At 52.0% G+C, this 19,296-nt stretch overlaps 7 protein-coding genes across 7 annotated transcripts; 2 read left to right on the top strand and 5 right to left on the bottom strand.

The window, feature by feature from the left end:
* Positions 1-1,169: 1,169 nt before the first annotated feature.
* BBA_05059 (uncharacterized protein) lies at positions 1,170-1,703 on the top strand (the record flags this gene model as incomplete). The annotated part of the gene is made up of 1 exon (XM_008600156.1): positions 1,170-1,703. The coding sequence occupies one exon, from the start codon at positions 1,170-1,172 to the stop codon at positions 1,701-1,703; it is 534 nt and encodes a 177-aa protein (XP_008598378.1).
* A 121-nt stretch (positions 1,704-1,824) lies between these two features.
* Positions 1,825-3,302, bottom strand: BBA_05058 (acyltransferase-like protein; the record flags this gene model as incomplete). The annotated part of the gene is made up of 4 exons (XM_008600155.1): positions 1,825-2,188; positions 2,272-2,720; positions 2,777-3,020; positions 3,112-3,302. The coding sequence occupies 4 exons, from the start codon at positions 3,300-3,302 to the stop codon at positions 1,825-1,827; spliced, it is 1,248 nt and encodes a 415-aa protein (XP_008598377.1).
* A 969-nt stretch (positions 3,303-4,271) lies between these two features.
* BBA_05057 (lysophospholipase precursor) lies at positions 4,272-6,437 on the bottom strand (the record flags this gene model as incomplete). The annotated part of the gene is made up of 3 exons (XM_008600154.1): positions 4,272-5,626; positions 5,689-6,264; positions 6,362-6,437. The coding sequence occupies 3 exons, from the start codon at positions 6,435-6,437 to the stop codon at positions 4,272-4,274; spliced, it is 2,007 nt and encodes a 668-aa protein (XP_008598376.1).
* A 2,648-nt stretch (positions 6,438-9,085) lies between these two features.
* BBA_05056 (uncharacterized protein) lies at positions 9,086-10,682 on the bottom strand (the record flags this gene model as incomplete). The annotated part of the gene is made up of 4 exons (XM_008600153.1): positions 9,086-9,591; positions 9,663-10,033; positions 10,088-10,216; positions 10,279-10,682. 4 exons carry the CDS (start codon positions 10,680-10,682, stop codon positions 9,086-9,088), a joined length of 1,410 nt encoding a protein of 469 aa, XP_008598375.1.
* A 295-nt stretch (positions 10,683-10,977) lies between these two features.
* BBA_05055 (MIPC synthase) lies at positions 10,978-11,961 on the bottom strand (the record flags this gene model as incomplete). Its single annotated transcript, XM_008600152.1, has 1 exon — positions 10,978-11,961. One exon carries the CDS (start codon positions 11,959-11,961, stop codon positions 10,978-10,980), a length of 984 nt encoding a protein of 327 aa, XP_008598374.1.
* A 3,028-nt stretch (positions 11,962-14,989) lies between these two features.
* BBA_05054 (uncharacterized protein) lies at positions 14,990-15,917 on the top strand (the record flags this gene model as incomplete). Its single annotated transcript, XM_008600151.1, has 3 exons — positions 14,990-15,017; positions 15,071-15,213; positions 15,315-15,917. The coding sequence occupies 3 exons, from the start codon at positions 14,990-14,992 to the stop codon at positions 15,915-15,917; spliced, it is 774 nt and encodes a 257-aa protein (XP_008598373.1).
* Positions 15,918-16,621: 704 nt separating this feature from the next.
* BBA_05053 (C6 transcription factor) lies at positions 16,622-18,721 on the bottom strand (the record flags this gene model as incomplete). The annotated part of the gene is made up of 2 exons (XM_008600150.1): positions 16,622-18,482; positions 18,582-18,721. The coding sequence occupies 2 exons, from the start codon at positions 18,719-18,721 to the stop codon at positions 16,622-16,624; spliced, it is 2,001 nt and encodes a 666-aa protein (XP_008598372.1).
* Positions 18,722-19,296: the final 575 nt, after the last annotated feature.

Raw genomic sequence — 19,296 nt, 5'->3', positions numbered from 1 at the left:
AGGAAGCAGATCGACCCGCCTGCCTAGCCACCAGCCAAATCCAACGACGATTGGTACGGGCAGAACGACATGAACCCGATTTTCAGCGCAATTGCTGTCAAGATCAATTAAAAAAACGGACTTTCACAAGTATTATAGCCGAGATGTCACTTGGACTCTCATTCTTTTTTTTTTTTTTCACAACCGTGTTGCTGTGCTGGCCGGTAGTCTTTTAGTGCGTACCCTCGTCTTGATGTCTCCTCACCTCTCCTGTATCCTACCCAGACACACTAACAGGGGGGACTGACGTTGTTGTCCGTAGATATCCATACATGCACTCAATGCACATATAAAGTATAGACAAAGTCCAATGTCATGGAAAAGATGGCAACAATTTCATATTTGTGAGCAGACGAGCAGAGGTTCCAGAATCCGCCCGTGGCCTGTTTCACTCGTCTGATATTGCAAGTCACCATTACAAAACGACTACACTTGACAGCCACGCAACGACGCAAATATGCAGATTCTTCATCTCAGAAATTTCTCAAAGAACCAGGCTAAGCTTTCGGGCTTCGAGATCTGCCATTGATTACGTCGAAGCACCGCTGACGCCGCCGATGCGGCACTTCGTGTGTAAGTGGGCGATGAGGACATGCCGTTGCACGCACAACAAGCATCCCAGCACATGGAAGACCCAAGTCCGGCATTGATCTGAAGAAATCTATTCATATATCGTAATAGTCAAGACAATGATCGTGGTTTGGCAAAATCGGAGCGGCATGTCAAGCTGAGAAGCGTGCCATGGGTTGGCAGTCCTGGCCTCTGATTGGCCACTCGCCAGACTGGCCAGGTCTTTTGCCCGCACATAAATACCCTTCCACACCCTCCTCTTTCGTTTCCCCATCTCTTGCCCTTTCTTCATAGTTTTGGCCATTTCTTTGCTTTCCCTTTGCATTGTTCTCAAGGCATTGCCCCCAACCCGTCCGGGCCTCCACAAAAGTGCCCATCCCATATGCGTCTTTATACCACCTGCCATCACCCATACTGCCTTGCCCTTGGTACCCTGCCGCTACCCCTTCTGCTACATGAGCATACCTTCCTCAATCACCACACTGCCCCAAGTCCAGACATCTTCCCCCATATCCACAACGTTCCTCCTCAATATGCCAAAGCGACCCCATTCACTTGCCATGGCAGATGACATGCCGTCACATCCTACACCACCGCACCTCGTCTTCAGCAGCGCAGACTGGCAGGACTCTCGCATCTCTTCATCTTCCCATGGCAACTCGGGTCTGCATAGATCAAAGAAGTGCTGTCCCCCTGGCAACTGGCATCAAAGCACGGAGCTTCAGTCAAAGTTTCGACGCACACTTGATATTGAAGAGACACCGATCAGGATCTCATCCTCCCAGTCCGACTGGAGCAATTCGCCACAGAGATTGTCAGTCAAAGACACGGCGAAAGGTGATACACCATTCATGACTCTCAAGTTGACAGATGATCTTGATACCAACTACCCTCCGGAGTACTGGCTTCAGTGCCCAAGTCAAGACGAGGCCCTGCTCGGATGTGGCACCTGGCAGAATGATGAACAGCACTCGAGGACAATTCCTCACATGCCATTCGAAGAAGCAATGCTATGCGAGCCGTCACGAGCCGCCGGAGGGGGCAATCGCAGTTCATACAACGGCGGTCATGGTCACGGCCAACCGAGACGTTGAGCCAAAATCCAGAGCCGCAGAACGGGATCCGATAGAAAGGTAAAAATGTTTTGTCCACGAGAAAAAAACCCATGCAGAGGTTCGAGAGGGAGTAAAATGCAAAGTTTGCTAGCGCAGGCGCTTACTCAAACATTTGGGTGAGAACGGCGTAGAGCTTTCGGACATTGTTCCACATCAGCCAAATAATACCAACAACAGAGAAAATTTGGAAAATCTCAAAAGGAGACCGAGTTCTGACCTCTGTCTCGACATACGGAGTCGTCGAGTCAGTTATGGACGGGAAGCGACCTTCTTTCAAGTAAATCTCCATGAGCTCGTCCTTCTTGTACCATTCGTTTCGCAACCACACCTCAAACTCTTTTGGGTCATCGAGAGGGATATCGTCCAAGCGGAATCTTCTCCAGTGAAAGTTGACAGACTTGGGAGGGCGGCCAGCAAAATAGGTGCCGCTTAGCGTAAAGAATTCTTCTCCATATTGACCACGTCTGTGTTATGAGGCAAGTTAAAAAAAAATTGTTTTCAAGGTGCTAAATTGAAGAGATGACGAAAGAAATCTGGCGAGACTTACTTGATACCTTCATAGGCCACTGTGCAGTCATAGACATATTCTACCGAGCCTTTGAGCTCGTTGAGACAAAAGAATGTGCCTGTGCTTCGGGGTAGCATGACGTGTTCCGGATCTTTGAGATCATTTTTGGCCGCCCAATTCGAGGATTTGCGTCTTCCATTAGAGGATAGGTTAGTACCTTCGGGGAAAAGGAGGAGCCACATTGGGTCGTAATATTTGTTTCCGTTGGGAGCCGTCTTTAGCTGACAGAGCTTCTGCAGGCGGTGCGCGAGACGCGGGCGATCCGTTGCCATCTTGCGCGACATAAATATGAAACCAAAAAACATCATGCCAGTTCCCATGATAGGGATCCAGCGAAGAGAGTCTTTGAGGATGATGTAGATGTGGCCATGCATGGCAACACGATTGGCGTACCCAACCCACCAAAGATATAGCCAGTCTGTATAAATCTGAGAGATGTCAGCGGGATGATGAGAATAGAAAAAAGGCAACTTTGATATCCCACCTGATGATTTGCAATCATGACCATGCGCTCAGGAAAGTCAAACTGAACAGTGCCGTCTGGCATCGTCTTGATCTGACCAGCCACAGACTCGTCGCCGCTGACACGAATGGTAGTCCGCCCCCAGATCCTGGTCATAACAATAATGACGAGGGCAAAGGACCGTTTGGTCATGGCCATGTAGGCGTAAAACATGTCCTTGTTGACAAAGTAGAGGGGTGCGCCAACCAGCTGGGTGATTGCGATGCTGCAGTTAAGTTTGTTAGCCAGCGGTCTCTAATTTCTTGTCGGGCATTCCCCAAAAAGCATGTCAAAACAAAAAAAAAAAAAAAACTTACACGAAGCAGCAGGACCAAAAGTACACGGCAAAGGCAAGGCCGCGCAGAAACTTGACAACCACGCCATGCCCGGCCTTACCGGAAGGATGCTGAGCGGCCCGGGTAGCCGGCGCGGATTGCGCTGTCGAGCCATTGGAGTAATCCTTTAATCGCAGGGCCGCATCCGGGCCGGGGATATTTTCCCGACTCATGACAGCTTGTATGTATGCAGGCACAAAAGGGAGGAAGGAGGGTTGAGGAAGCCAAGGCTTTTCGCGAAAGCTTGATTGTTTTCTGGAGTGTGAAGAGCGAGCTGATGAGGGTGATATGTTGCAAGTTGGGCAAAAGCGAAAATGACTGAGAAATGCAGCGAGCTCGGATTGTAGAACAGAACAAGTAGACCGGGAATGGGGGGGTCACAGGCTTGAGCTAGGCGTTGGTCAGGCAGGCATCCATTTCTCGTGCCCAGGCAATCAGGTGATGGCTCGTGACGCCGGATTATTCGGTAGCTTGATTGATTGGCTGGAAGCTTGCAGCGCGCATGTCCTTTGTCTGGGAACCGGAGTTGCAACAAGGCAAGGAAGGCGTAAAGCAAGCTACAGAATAACTCGGGTATAAATTGGTAAAGCAAAGCCCTCGCAGCTGCAGAGGCACCGTCTAGATGAGCGTTGAAGCTCAAGAGCAAAAAGAAGCTGACAGAGTTGAAAGGTTGGGAAAAGGGCAAAAAAAGGCCGCCTGGCAAGGTAGTTTAGGAATTGTCCGCCTGAGCCGGCCGACAAAGAGCTGATTATCGGTCAGCCACAGCGCCCCGCCTTGGAGTTGCAGGAGCCTGTGGCTTGTGGAAAGATGGGGAGAAAGCACGCTGGCCTAGTCACAGCGATTAGCATCGCCGTGTAATACAAGAAATAGGACTTGAATGACCAAAGTCACAGAAGGAAAACCTGTCAAGGGTGTTTTATAAAAAGATGGAAAAAACAAAATATTCAAAGACTTGTACAACACAAAATAATGGCTCTATTGTTGCACCAGCGCCTGCGATTAATCACTCGACGATTTTAGAGACTTGACAAGTTTCTCTTTATACCGCTAAATATTTCAACAAGAAAAGAATTACAACTGTCACAAGGTATCATTCCATCTTTTCGCTCAGCCGTTGCGTCATTCAAAACACCATCTTCTATTCATAGCACAAGCACCATTGTCACAAACAGCATCGCGGTGAGCAGCTGGGACGTGGCGACTGGCACGCGGCCGACAGCAGCGTTATCGTTGACAATGATGGGTTTGCCATAGTAAGTGGGGTCGTAGGGTCCCCTGGGGGTGGTGGTATTCGTGTTTCCCTTCCAGCAGTAGCGGTCGTAGCACTTGGTGCACTGCGCGGGGACGGTGGCATTGGCGCGGTAGAAGCTGCGGGCAAGGATGGCGCACGCGACGCAGGCGGGCCACTCGGTATCTCGGGTGGCATTGAGCTGGGTGGCGACGGCCCAGCCATTGTCGATGATGGCGGCGCGCTCGCCGTCGTTGACGGTCCAGGTGAATGTGGTCAAATTGCCGTCGTAGACGTAGGGGTGGTTAGGCAGCCAGACGACCAGAGGAGCGACGTCGCTGCCGTGCGCGGTAAAGTTGGTGGCGTTGCAACCGAAAAAAGTCGGCCGTGTGTTAAAGCCCAGGTTGCGCATGGTGTTCTTGTCCGGGACCGACGGAAAGGGCGTATCCTTGAATGCGGACTGCTGCGAGCGTTCGTAGGTCGCAACGAGGGCGGAGCCGTCGGGCCAGCCATACTCCGTGTCCGAAGACGAGTCGTAGGCGAAGATGACGTCTACATCGCGGTCGGGGAGCAAGTGCGGGTGAAAGGGGATATTTTGGGCGTCTTCACCGCCGTCGACGAGGTTGAGGCGCGAGTTGTTGGCGTTGCGGTTGGTGGCCGTGTTGAAGCCGCGAAAAGGGTTCGGTGACCATTCGGCAATATCGTACGAGTTGGAGTCACTCAGCGCGGAAATGAGCTTCGCGGCCGTCTTGATGGCGAAATCAGGGACGTCGCCGGGGACGTATTTCTTGTTATTGTCTTTGAGGTACGAGATGGATTGTGTGTAAATGGACGACGTGGTGCCCATGACGAAACCGGCATTGTCGAAGCCCGTGACGCATTTATCCTGGTCCGCCACTTGGCCATTTTCGAATACTGTGCCCACGTACCGGAGCGGCACCCATCCAGACAGGGTCGGGTCCGAAGAGCCGAGCTCCCAGGGTGTGAACTCGTAAACTGTCGAGTTGGTGGAAGCAATGGTAGTCTTTATAAGGCTACGGCCGTTTGCGAGCAGAAATGGCATGGGCGCCCTGCCGGCTGAAAAGTCTGCATCATTGGCAATGGAGCTCCAAGTATATCCTGGCCCACCATTGCTGGCGTTGACCATCTGATATGCCAGCATGCGGCCCCAGTAGTCGCTGGCTGAGACGTTAAATCCGGCGTTGGACTTGGCCTCTACTTGGTTGAAGATGTCAGTGTAGTATCCTCGGACGCTATACTGGTCGGGACCTATTGAGTGGCAAGTTAGTATCGAATTGAGAGCAATTGGTAGTTGGCCATGGAGGGCATACCTTTGAAGATGCTGTTTTCCAACTGCCAGATGAGAGGAGCGTCAACAGCGCTTTGAACCGAGGTGAAATTATTAACATATAAGCTGCCGACGAGCCAGTCGCCGCCCGAAAGCCCAGATATATAGGTTGCGCTTTGCAGCAGGCCACCGAGGTTGCCCTTCTCCTCGCTGCCAGCGGAGCGAGCATCCCAAGAGGCAATTGCGCCTGCGCCACCAACCATGGCACGGTAGCCGCCTCCAGATATGGCGATGGCAATGTTGGGCAGCTTCGTGGAATTGTGTGTGACATTGGTAAAGTAGTTTTCGCTGTCGAAATCGGTAATGGCCAGGCGCTTGATAAGACGGCGCATATAAGGTATCGTCTCTTTGCGACGCTTGGGGAGCCATGTCTTTTCATCCGGGCCGATGGTGCTACCTGAGCGGATCGTGGGAGGTGAATCGGGGCATGCTGACGAGGATGGAATGTATCCAGAAGGTGCAGCGTCTATCGCGCGGTCGACTATGACTGCAGCATCTTGTGTGTCGACTTGGGCGGAGGCTTCTGGCAGGTCAAGCGGCTCTGCGTACTCTACTCGAGCTGAGTTTCATGTGTTAGCTCTTCTCGTGGGAAACATTGTCAAGGCTGGGGTTAAGGAAGTTGCGCGGGCCGAGATTGTCGAGTTGAATGGACGTACCGATATGGGGAGAGTCGGCGTGTGCTTGGGATACGCAAGCTGACGCGGCAGCAAGAAGGAACGCCAGGTGCTTCATGGCTATAGTATCTGGGCCGTGTTATTGCAAAAGGTTGGACATTTATATCGTCAGGGCCAGCCAGCGAAGCCCGTGGGAGTGTGGGTGACGTGGTGATTCGGTCGCGATGTGGCGTGGTGGCAGCAGACGAGATGCGTGATGGAGTTAGGGGAGAACAGGGTATTTGAGTAGTGCGGGAGTATTTCAGCCTGGGAGCAGGCGCTGGTATGATGTACGTTTGTAGAAGCGACTACTGTCGAAAAATTGGCATTAGGGATGGCGATGAAGGGTGTTGAGACGAGTATGGAGGAGAAGAGAGAGGGAGGATTGGAAGTTGACGATTGCGGATTGCAGATTTGGCATCTTCAACAGCGAGCTACCTACCAAATAATAAAAAGTGGCTAACTTTAGCGGGGGGCTTGGCGTGGCATCGAGGGGGTTCCGTTTCTAGACAGCACCTATGTACGTAGGCATGTGGACGGCCAAGATCTTGTACTAACTTATTTTCATACGCACAAAATATCAGGAAGGAAACACTACTATTCGGCTCGATTTATAGACTTATAAAGGCCTTGCTGTTTAAGCTGCTGACAATACTGCTAAGCCTCCACCGCAAAGCACAGTGCCACGAGGTGATTTCAAGCAGCAATGTATTGGGTTTTGGTTAACTAGTGATTTGCTCTGAATTACCTTGCACCCACTAGTCATGTTGCCTGTGTCGCTGTCTGTGCATTCGTTTTCTGACCGGCCTTTGAGGACATGGTACAACCCTTGCCCGCTTCATTCCCTGTTTGCTAGACAGTAATGATGCTGAGGCGTGTTCTACATGGAATCTGGAGAGGTCGACCAGCATGCTAGCTGGCGCGACATCCCCTTGCCCCTCTGTATTAAAGCAGGAGAGAGAGAGAGAGAGAGAGAGAGAGAGAGCCTCGCCTCTAACACACACAACGAGCGAGCAAGCACCGCAACACAGCCACAGGCTAGCTAGATGGCTGGGTTGGCTCGAAATGAGGAGCGCAGCAAAAAATGAAATTGTTTCCAAGCCCGGGATTCGAACCCGGTCCTCCTCGTCCCTTTCGGGCACGGTTCCGCTGGACTTCCACGCAGTAGGCTTCCGCCCCAGCTTCGCCGTGTGTCAGCAAGGTATGCAACCACTACACCAGCCTGGGTTGGTTTGTTGTTGAGGAGTGGAGGTTTATTTTCAGATATAAGCCTTCGTGCGCCGTGTTGACCACCCTAAACATTCGCCGCGCCGAGTTTATGCATATGCCTCAACGCATTCTTATTTATGTTATAAAGCAGCGAGATCGAGGTGGTGTTCGTCTGAGTCGTAATGAGGCGGTCTCTAGAGTGCGCATCGTTGAAATCGGTCTTGGATGGAACCTCGCAGGAGAGAACATGCTAGCAAAAGAGAGGATAAAAGGAAGAAGTGTGGTACGGCAACCGTTGCGCGAGGACGGGTGGGTGGTGGCTTTTAAGGCTTTCACCCGTTCCACCTAAATGCGATTTTTTGCCCTTTGCGTCTTTGAGTTTCACTCCAAGTGGGTCCGTACACACGATTCATGAAAGACTCGGAAATTCCCGCAGTTTTTCCAAGCCCTCTCTTCCAAGGAACCAAAGCTGGTGGGGGAAATTGTGTGACGTGTTAGGTACCTAAATCAGCCGTGTTGACCATCCGCGACCTTCTCCCCAACCCTTGAGTGCGTAGCGGCACCGCTGCGGTCACTGACAAGAGTATCAACTAACAACACTGCCATTATTTTCGCTTTTGGTGGTGAAAACTTAAGGTGCTAATATTCACCCATGTACGAAGAATTAGGGATTGTCTGGATCGCGAACAATTGCCACCATCGCCCGCGCCGTCTGATGAGCGCAACAACAATCACCCTCCCCTGTCCGGTGGCATAGTTAGTTATGTGCACACTTTCAAAATTTTAGTGCCAACTAGTTAGATTTCAACTCCCCGCGCAGATAGATGTGTGTGAACAAGGGGGTGCTCCCACGGATAGGTGTGCTCGCCGCCCGAAAATCGAACTCGGGACAGCGACACAGCGCAGCCACCAACTTGAGAAGCAAACTTGGGCCCGCCCGTCAGCTTTCATTCCTGCAAACTTCCTACCAAACGTGAGATGTGCCAGCCAAAGACCATGTGCCAGTCATCTCAGAAATTGCCTCTGCAAACTTGGTCGTCGCTCTTCCCGCAGTTGCACAAACACAGAGCTTGGCCGTCCACGAATCGCCAGACTGGCCTCATGCTGAGTTGCACACGGCAGTACGCGGCACGCTGCCACTGGCGCTCTTCTGGTACAGGCGCACCTTGTATCACTTTGCCAAGGCGCAGGTGGCCATGTTGACAGTGAGAATGCCACCAGCCCTCCTCATCACCGGCTAGCCTGCGGACACACCACTGTAGATGGCAGGCGGCTGTTGATGGGGCCGCCTGATGTTGTCGATGCGCAAAGGTACCTTACCTACCTAGTGGGGGTGGTGGCGCATGTAACTCATCATAAATCACTAAAGGTAATGCCTTTTTCAAGCTCTGAATAGCGTCTGGGTATTAACATGTCTATATATACTTGCAAAAGTCTATTCTATTAATAATATTCCTCCCTTCATTGCTACTCGACTTGTTCATCGTCGAGTTTAGCGTCGTCTCCCTACCGCTCCATTTAGCCGTGAACATTATTCGTCTCATTGCTACTGCTACTTGTGCTTCCCTCTCTCTCGCTCCCCGTTGTCCTTGTCATTGTTGTCGTTGTCATTGTCGTCGTTGTCATCGTCACCGTTGAACATGACACGGAGGAGGGATCCATGAAATGTTGCCTACGCTCCGTCTCTCTCTCCCAGAATTCACTCAGCATATTGTCAAGTTCCGAAGCGAGGCCCAGCGTCCACGAAAACGTACTCATGCCCTTGCCAAACGGATCCCAGAATGACCACATCTCGGCGAGGAGCAACATGGCCATGGTCGACGCCACCACGATGAGCACGATACGGACAAGAAGGTCCAGGCCAACCGTTTTGACCAGCCAGGAGCAGCGCCGCACAGGCACAAAGAGCACAACCATCCGGCAGCAAATGTCGATGATCCAAAGCGTGCAGATGGGAATCACATCGCAGCCAGCGTATATTCTGCATTGTTTCCCGCTGAGGGCCAACATGTCAATATTTTCTCCTGTACAAGGGTCAGCGGGGAGTCGTCGAGAGATGCCCTTGGGCGCGCTTTCTTGTCTTTGCTTTACTCACGGGCATGAGGGGCGAGGCTGGGGTCGAGACGGTGGCTGTCGATAAGGTTTTCGAAATGATCGCGAAGCTGGCAGATGATGTGTTCCGGCATCATCGAGGGCAATGTCGATTTTCTCCAATAATCGCTGAATTCTTCTTCCAAGTGCAGAGAAAACAGCTCAAAAAAGAATTCGAATCGATCAGGTTGGCCAGGGCCACCACGCCAGCTCGTCTCATTTGGCGGCCTGACGATGACTATTTCGCCATCCCGTAGCGCCTTCAAGTTGGAGGCAATTTGCTGGCAGTATCTCGTCACCGCCGGCTCGTGGCAGTTTCCTCGGACTTTGTGCAAGAGCGCGACGGGATACGCCGTCAGCAGCGCCAAGCATTCACTCTTTTGGTCAGCACAAGTTCAACGGGCAGGTTTGCTTTACAAGTCTTCATACTAGACCACAAGTGGTAGATGACCGTGCGAGTGACCGCCGTCCGGCATTCGTACCGTCTTGAGAAGGACATAGGCCAACGTTGTAGCTGAATGCTGAACGCGTTCCATTATGTCTCTTGTAGCACGCAGCCTTGATCTTGTCAGTTCTGTTCGCCAGGCCATTCTCGACGAGATCTGATAGACAAAACATACCCAAAGTAGCCCTGTCCTACCAAAAACGTCGCCCCCGCCGCAACAATGCAAAATGTCCAACCCACGAGGGAATCCAGGAAACCGTAATCGCGGCCTAGTTCCGTCTCTTTGACTTCACAATCGAAACCATGCCGAACAACGATGATGCGTATTGACACCACGTATACAAAGAAGGCCAGCATCCAGACACCCAGTTTGAGTAGCGGAGAGCCGCGTTTCACCTGGTAGCCAATCTCGCTGCGGTTTTCGGGGTATGCGATTTTCGATTTCAACTTTGATCGAAACATCTTTTTTTTAAGCTGGCGCCACAACGGGACATTGCGTTTCAAGTGGGAGAGGTTATTGCGGCATTCTTCGGGGTCTTCGATCTTTGCTTTCAACTTTGATCGAAACATCTTGACCATATTGGCTCTAAGCCGGTGCCATAGCGGTGTTGTAGGAGATGATGGAGCCACAGCCGTGTTGTAAGATGATTGAAGAATGATGATCGAAAATGACGCTGGCATGTGTCTGGGAAGGTGGGAAGTGGTGGCAAGGTGGATGGGAAGGTGCCCATTGCCAACAGCCAGAAGGCTATAAATGTGGCTAGGGCTCTGATATTACTTTGGACGCTGCCTGTCCTTGAAAGACCTAATAGTACACACAAAAAAAAAACATACTCCAGCCAGTACTCCATAAAGCTTAAATATCACTGTGCTTTTATACTTGCGACGAGCGGACGGCCTTGTAGACGTGTGGGCGAAACCGTCTCCATCGCCGCGCGACAAAGAGTGCCGTGGCCACAGCCGCCACAACAATCAAAGCCGGCGCAAAGATGTCCTGAAAGTGATCTGCAATGTAGTTCAACGCACGCCCGTCGGAGCCATGCCAAGATCTGCCGGCGGCGTGGTGGACGAAGCTGTGGAGGAACGAGTCCTTCAGCACCGCCATGGATTTGATTTCGGCCGCCTGGTTGTACAGCCAGGCGTACTCGTTCATGACGGCCGTGACCATCATGGGGCCCGTGGACCAGAAGACGGCCACGTAGGGCAGCATGAAGCGTCCGGAGAGCGAGGTTGCCCTCTTCTTGGCCTCGTGCAGCGCCCACAGGAGAAACTCGGAGCCGCGCTCCGCCATGAAGAAGTGGTTGCTGATGCCCCTATCCTCGCTGGTGGGCGACAGAATGGCCTGGTAGCCGAGAGCTTGCAGGCAGGCTATCGTGTCGGCCGAGGTATCCTCCGAGGGGTAGGCATCCAGGTCGGCGTAGATGCCGCCTTCGTGGTGCACCACCATCAGCCGAGCAACATCGGCGCGCTGAATGTCGTACTTGTAAGATTCGTAGGTAGACTGGAACCACGGGTACGATGTCTTGACGAGATTTACAATGTCGGCTTCTGTCCAGAGCTTGATGGTGTAGTTTGCCTTTTCGAATTGCCACTCCCAGCTGCTCGAGGACGCCGTGAGTGGGTAGGTGGATAGATCTTTGTTTTTCCATATTTGGTGTACAATATTTGGTATCCGGGGCTTTGTGTTGTTTCTCGGTGTGTCGCAGTGGTCGACGGTATCGGCGGCCTCTTTGAGCCTCTCGGGAGAGGCAACGCTAGGGAAGAGGATGTGATGAAGGAGGAAGAAGAGGAAGAAGGCAGCCGCCGCACTGGCCAGCAGCGCGACGCGGGAGGCTCTTTTGCAGTACAACAATACCATGACGGCTTTGTATCGCTGTGCCAAGCTTGATGCCGAGTAAAAAAAATCAAAGGGGGTTTTGATGAAGCCAAATCTCAAGCGCTAATACAGTAAGAGATGAAGGAAGGACTGTGGCGTAGACGGATAAGGAATGAATGCAGGATTATCAAAGATGAATAGGAGGAGTAAAAATCAATGATAGTGATTGGAACAAGATCTCGGAAACCAAGAAGGAAAAAAAAAGGAGCAAACTCGCTACACGATGGGGTCTTGGGGAGCCTGACGCGGAGCATATCAGCATGGCCGTGCTGGGACCGCGCGCTACACCCGTCCTATAAACCAAGCATACAGTCTCACGAACCCGCTTTCTTCTCTTCACGCCCCCCAACAAACATCAACACGCAATAATCGAGCAGAGGAGGGGGGGGGGGGAGGCTACACCGATCCCCTGTGGCTGGCGGTGGTGGTCCCAACAAGGTATTGCAGCACCAACACTGACAAGTTACAATCACCGCCCACCCATGACCATGACCAGAGTGAGGGAGATAGAGCAATAACACAGGGCGGTTTTTGGTTTCGTATAGCTCCACCAAACCACCCGCCCGAGTTTCTTCATGTTACCAGTCAGTAGTTAGCGCAGACGATGATTCTGGCCTTGCCGCATCACCACCCAGAGTGGGCTCGGCAAGCAGGGACTAAGCGATGAGAAAACAGGGTCTCTTCCGACCAAGTGGCCTATAAACAGAGCATATCGACGGCATTGGAGTTTTGGGATTGAAAAGGGGGGGGTTCTTTTCTAACGCTCGAAAACACGTGGCGGTTCAGCGTGTGAAACCAAAAGTACTACTCCAACAAAAGGCCAAAGTCATTTTATTATATTCCTGCGTCTGTATAAATGCATGGCTCGGTTCATACCACCAGTAAAAAAAAAAAGGTTAGAGAAACGGGCAAGCCACAACGGAATTACGTTGCCCCCCCTTCTTTCGGTCCGCCCACCCGTTGCCGTCTCGTCAACGTAAGGCGTCGGGTTCGCCCACGAATGCGAGCGACCAGTAAGCGGAATTTGTCTCCAAGCCGCTTGTCCCTTTTCGGTGTCACCTAACCCCTTGTTACCACATTGGCGCCCGGTAGGGCTGGGCTGGGCGGTAGGAAAAGTTCCAACTTTGTGGGGTGTGGCTTCTATTGAACCCTCGTTGGTCAATTTCAGTATTCACTGTTGGTAGCAGTAGTTGGTTGATTGCAATGAGGGCCCTTTTATATATACAGTGCCCCGAGTTGATTCGCAGTAGCAATGTCTAGGGATTCAATGGCGGTAGGTTTGCTCTGGATTACCTTGGGCCCACTGTACATACATAGGTACCTACATATTCGATCTTTCATCGCTAAGCGGCCGCTTCGCAACAGCGCTGGCCGCCACTATAAGACAAAAAGGCCAGGGTTCTGAATCGATCAATTATAGATCAAAGACATTATTCTTCACCTTTGATTGCTAGTTTCAAATCTTGTCATTTTTACAACGTCATGGACTGTGTACTGTTCGGATTCAATACGGCGCCGGTTCCGAGTCATTCGAGATTTGGCACGCAAGTACCGTTTCAACGCAGTGAGGGACCTGGAAACCCGGATCCTAGGGCCCTGGAAATTTGCATTGTGGTCTTCATTTTGACTGCATGGCGGCCGAGATCAACCAATCATCTCATGTCTTTGCCAGATGAAGCAAATGACTACGCCTTGTCCTTCTCCTTGCAAGTTGCAACACACCAGATAAGAAAGAAGCCCGCCCACTCTGGCAAACCGACGCAAGGGTCTTGTTGTGCGTCCTTGCGCGGCCTGCGGAGCCTTCTTTGCACTGCTACCTATCAAGTAATTACCAACTACCTGGCCAGCTACGTCGCCGGCTCACGTGCATACGAATTAAATGCATCGACAAAGCCCATTCTTTGGTCTTCTCTGATCATTTGAACTCGACAGAGTAAAGAACTTTTTACGTGCAGATATGGCAAGAATGTGCGCTTTTTCACCACCTAATCTACTTCAAGTCGTCAAGGTAAATGGTGCGCAAGTTCCGGCGTTTCCTCGATAATTACCTGCCCTTGAAATACCAACGCAACTCAAGATTCATAATCAAGGGACCTTCTTTATTTTTAAGGTTGGTAATAATGCATAATGTGTGGGCTTTTAATACCTCGAGTACCGCTCCAAGAAAGGTTGCCAGAACCAAGAGCAAGGGGCACGAGACAAGGCGGGTCGCTGCCAATAGTTGCCCGCAACTATACATGTATGCCCATTCTTATAGGCATCATGGGACTTTCCAGTCTGGTGTGGCCAAGACGAGATTAATGACGTGCCGGGCGACAAGCAGCCGTAGTTTGAACAGCGCATCTTCAGCCACTCTATGATCCAGCTAATCTACCAACTTACATCGTCAGCCATCCTACCGACAGTAGCGAATCTCGCCTCAGACAAAACATGGCGCTCTACTACGGCACCAACTAGCAAAAACTGAGCTTCATATAACTCGAGCATCTTTGGAGACTGGATTCGACCAAGTTATACATCCGTATATACGTGCGATATGTGTACTCGTTGTGTCGGGTGGGGGTTCACCCCACCGTATAGGACGCCCGGAGATCAACCAGCTCCGCCACATTGCCCTGCGAAGAAGTATAAAAAGTCACGAGTGATGTTAGAACCTTGATCTCTTTCGGCCCAAGGACCTGTCGTTTCCCTTGGCAGCGCTGGCTGACAGGGACGACAGCATGAGCATACAAGCCGCATTGATTCAGCTACATGCCACCTAGAAATTCTGCTCGCGAGAGTCTTTGCAGCCTTCAGCATTGCGCTGCACTCTCTGAGGTATTTCTCAGCCTTTAAAAGTCCATCTCACCAGCCCCGGCGCTTAGAAATTACAATGCAGACCTTGGCCGATTGGACAGGCTGCACGTCGTCACACCGCTTTGCAAATCCGGCCCAACTCTTCATTTTCAGCCGAGATCTTGGAAAAAGTCGTTACGGGACATCTGCCATTAAATCAAGACGAAAACTCATCATGGAGGATGTGTCGAATGTGTTGAAGTGTTGCAATTTCTAGGCCTTGCCGGATCCTTTTACGTCAACTATTTGATCCTAGTCTTCTATCGTTCCGTGGCACTGGTACGACTCTATGGCCTGCGAGGACTCCTCTACTACTGCTTCGGCAGCCAGGTGACGTGGCGCATCCAGGCCAAGGTTCTCGGGACTCTACAATATGACGACGCGAGCCCACTTCAAAAGGTCTGTCCAAGATGAATGCGCCATGATCTGAGTGGCGGTAAGTACGAGGCCCTTCACGGAAACACATGATGATGCTGGGTCGGCTGATGATGCAGGCATAGGCGGCTATTGTAGCGCAAATAGTCATCACCGGACCCAGGTTCGCCGAGCTTAGCAGTACACACTGGGTCGCGCGGGCTTTGTCCCTCTTCAGCGTCCTGGCCTCTCTCATGGCTGTGTACTACGCCACCACCCAAAGCCGCATCATGGGTCGCCTGCACCAGCCGACGCAGGTTTGTGGCTGGATTCTCGGTCGTATGCCCCTTGACGGCGAGCTTCTCGGCACGCGAAGGCAGGGCGATCCGCAGCACCACGATTTGATGCGTCAGAGGACCTGTAACAGTGTGCGTGAGCTGACGCAAAAATACTTCTGCCCGAGCATCACCTTCGTCTTAACTGTGCCCGCGCCGCAGATGTTCTTGTCTTCGTCGCTCCTGTCACTACTCCTTGTTGTGGGCGTGTATTTCGGCTTCGTGTGGACACGCGCGGTGGACAATGACGCCGGGTATGGCGACAGTCGAAACATCCTGATTGTGTACCTGGTGTCGGTCATGGCGTGCTTCAGGGTGTACTCGGTATCGCAGCTTTTGCAGGATGACGAATGGCCATTTGGAATAAGGAATTGCGCTGATCTATGCAGAAGCATTCTTGCGGCGTCCTCATAATCTTGCGCACCAGTCGGCGGCAGCGGACCCGGAGCACGATGACCGACAACAGTCTGAAGATAACCCATAATCACTTCTTGGCGTCCGGAATCAGCCCAGCTCGCAGGTGGAACATCGGAAACATCACGTTGAGCAAGAGAACATTGCTGATCAGCCTGAGGAGCAGGACCTGAGCTGGTGGCTGCGATGAACCTCAGTGATTGAGAGGTAACGTCGTGACGCATACGTGTCTTCCATACAAAGTCAGCCGTGATCGATCGCATTGGTATCACTAAGCTCTCGAGTCGCTTCCTTCTGTCGCTTCATTTCCTCTCAACAAGCTCGAGTTTGTAGCCATTGTCATAATTAGGGTGTAAATGCATGAATTGGTAGAATATAGTATACGGTACATGGCTCATGAGCCTTGGGGCGTGAATCCAAGCCAGTCAGATTCCGGGTCTGGCAGCCTTGGTGTCTCGCTATCTGCTGTATTCTGTGACTGTAATTGACCACTGAGTGCTCGCCTCACGGCATCGGAGATTTTAGGGTAATTAAAAAAGTCAAAGACGTCAATGTTGTCCAGCTCGCTCAGCGAGGTGATATGAGTAGACGTAGGCTCAATTCCTGTTAGACGGGTTGATCCAGCAAGGGTAACGAGGCCGTGTGCGCTCCTACATTAGCCATGTCAGTACACGTCTACTGTCATCTCTCTCGCACCGCATTACTCACTGTCGCATGGCGTTGAAATTGACATCCCCTTGTCGGCCGCGCTGAACAACACGAGCGAGGACCTTTGCATAATTATCAGCCACCTCCCAGTACTGTCCGACATGCCCCAGAATCTCGATAAAGAATTCAATGCGCGGGTCAACCGGGCAGCAGGTCGTCGCAGCGTGGACAAGAAGCAGGCGCGCTGCGACCCAAAGGGAGAATATAAATGGAGGACCTAAATGATCCAGTCCGCTGGCTTCGTACACATCTTGCGCAATGTCACCCAAGCTCTGCACAGCTGACAGGCAGCGTTGCATAGCATAGTGCGAGGGTACAAATAGATGTGATCGAACAGTCGGGTATGCTGCCGAAGAGTGAAGGCGTACAACAGCCGTGACGTAGGCGCTGTGAAGCATAAACCAGTTGGCGACTCGGCTTGCAGGATCCGAGTGGCACAAGGCAGAGATTTTGCTGTAGTCGCCTGGCAGTCCTCGCAGCCAAGAATCAAGCGAAGCATCCAGTGATCGATACGTATTCCTCCAAGCCGCCATTTCGGAGGAAGATGTTATATCCAAAGGTGTCTTGAGAAAGTCATGCACTTTGCTCAAGATTCTCAAAATTTCGCAGTGATAGGAAAAACTGCCCAGATTATCGGGCTTATTTACAACAAGGCCAACCGCTCCATGCTGATCGGGACTCGAGCCCCAAGAGCGTGTTTCAACAGGGATGTCGCGGGAAAAGAGGTCGTAAGAACAGGGCAGTACCCTCTTCATTTTGGTATCATCCAACATGAAATCAAAGGTCGTCGTAGCAATTGTCGCGTATCGGTCGAGGAGGTAGACCATCCAAGCGAGCCGCCTGCGGCCCTCGTCTTCGATCCAAGACTGTGGCCGATCGATGGCAATGCGTCTGATGGAGCCAGTCATGGGCGAATCGTCGCTGTGTTCGACGGAAAGGAAGACGCTGCTCTCCTCACATAGGCTGAGCTGCCGCGCGTTTTGAGCAAGCAGCGTGAGCAAGTTCCAACCTCGCGGCCCGTTGGAAGTGCCGAGCTCGTCAAGGCAAACAATGACGAGAGCACGAAGAGCTTCGACACTAACATGCTCCATGGCATACATTTGCACAATCTGGCGAGATGTTTCGTGGTAGTGGGCGCGCATCTCGGGTGAAAATCTAGAATCTTTCAGAAATCGTAACGTCGTTGCCACAATGGCATGCAGTAGAACTCGGTCGGCCTCGCTCAACGATGTCGAACCAAAAAAAATGGTGAATGTTGTCTTGCGGTCCAGGATGGGGGACCACGTGTTGCAGTGCTTAAAATACAGATCGACCAGCGTGTAAACGATATCTTGAGGCGGCAAGTCTGTACCGGCAGACAGTGATGACGGTCCTCGTCGAAGTGGTGCTATCCTTGGAGGATGCAGCGTTACATTGGCATAGTCGACATTCATCCCCTGACCAGACATTCGGCCCTGGCGTTGGTCGCCATCATCCCAGCTTTGGCCAGGAAGCGAAGATGGCGGACCTCCCACTCCTGACGGCGTGTTTCGAAGGGCGGCACTGGCAGGGCTGCTCCTGTTTCTGTCCTGCGCATAGAGTTCAATCTGAGACTGAGCGTGGTTGCTGATGGCAGGTGAAAGCGTCTGTGGAGGCGCAGCGTGGCCTTCAGCGATGTGCTCCTCTACGCGGCGACCAAGAGTTTGCAGCAGCGCATCGATTCTGTTGACCTTGGCTTCCAGCTCGAGGCTGAAGCCTATGCGGCTGCCAGGCTTTTGCCTTTCGAGATAGACACAGGTACGATTGTGGCGAGCGCACCAGGAGCACGCAGGCTCTGCTCGATCACATTTGACCTTTCGCGCTTTGCATAGCTCGCATCTGGAGAGATGCCGGGTTAGTCATATCGCATAGACAGACAAGCCAGTAGTATGCAAGGCTGACAGTCCTCATAAAGTCAAAGACAGAGAGGTTACTCACGAGGTCTTTTGATATCTGCCGCGCTTGCGCTTCTTGGACCCCCCCGCAGAGTCGGTCGAGGCATTGTCTCTGGCCTCATCACCGCTGGAGCCATCATGCTGGCTTACCACGGCCGAGACTTCCTCTTCCTCCTCGGGCATTGAGTAGCGAGTTATAGTGGGCTGCGTTGGGAAGGCAAGGTGCGTGTGTCAACTGAGCTTTGACAGATGGACAGGGAAGATACACAGCAGCAGCGAACAAGACGATGCAGATTGGTGTCCAAGGGCTGATAGGGTCGTGGAGAACCTCCACACCGAGCTCAAGGCCCGCCAGAGATGGGTCTTGTGTGTAAAAAAGTAAAGAAGTGGTGAAACGATGACGGTAGATGGAGAGATCTGGCACCACTGGCGGCGATATTGCAAAGCGAGCGCCAGGCTTGGGAGAGTGAAGGGGGTGGGATCAATAACGCAGAGATGATATAGATCTAGCGCGGAGAGAATCTACAACAAGGTGTAAGTCAGATTAGATTGCCTAGAAGATGGGCCGAAGCAGATGTGAGGAGAAGATGCTCACAGAGAGGTAGTTGGTAGCAGAGTCGCAGAATGGCTGGCGCTGCCGTTGTGACACTTGCCACAGTACCTAGGTAGCTACCTAGGTAGGTAACTACCAATACTAGCACTGATTGAGAGGTATTTTGCTTTGGGACGCGCCTCAGCCTCAGATCTCGGGTTCGCAG

This window comes from Beauveria bassiana (genome assembly GCF_000280675.1).
Source record: "Beauveria bassiana ARSEF 2860 unplaced genomic scaffold BBA_S00012, whole genome shotgun sequence".
Taxonomy (NCBI): Eukaryota; Fungi; Ascomycota; class Sordariomycetes; order Hypocreales; family Cordycipitaceae; genus Beauveria; species Beauveria bassiana.
The sequence above is the reverse complement of the archived record's forward strand: the minus strand, read 5'-3'. Positions and strand labels throughout refer to the sequence as shown.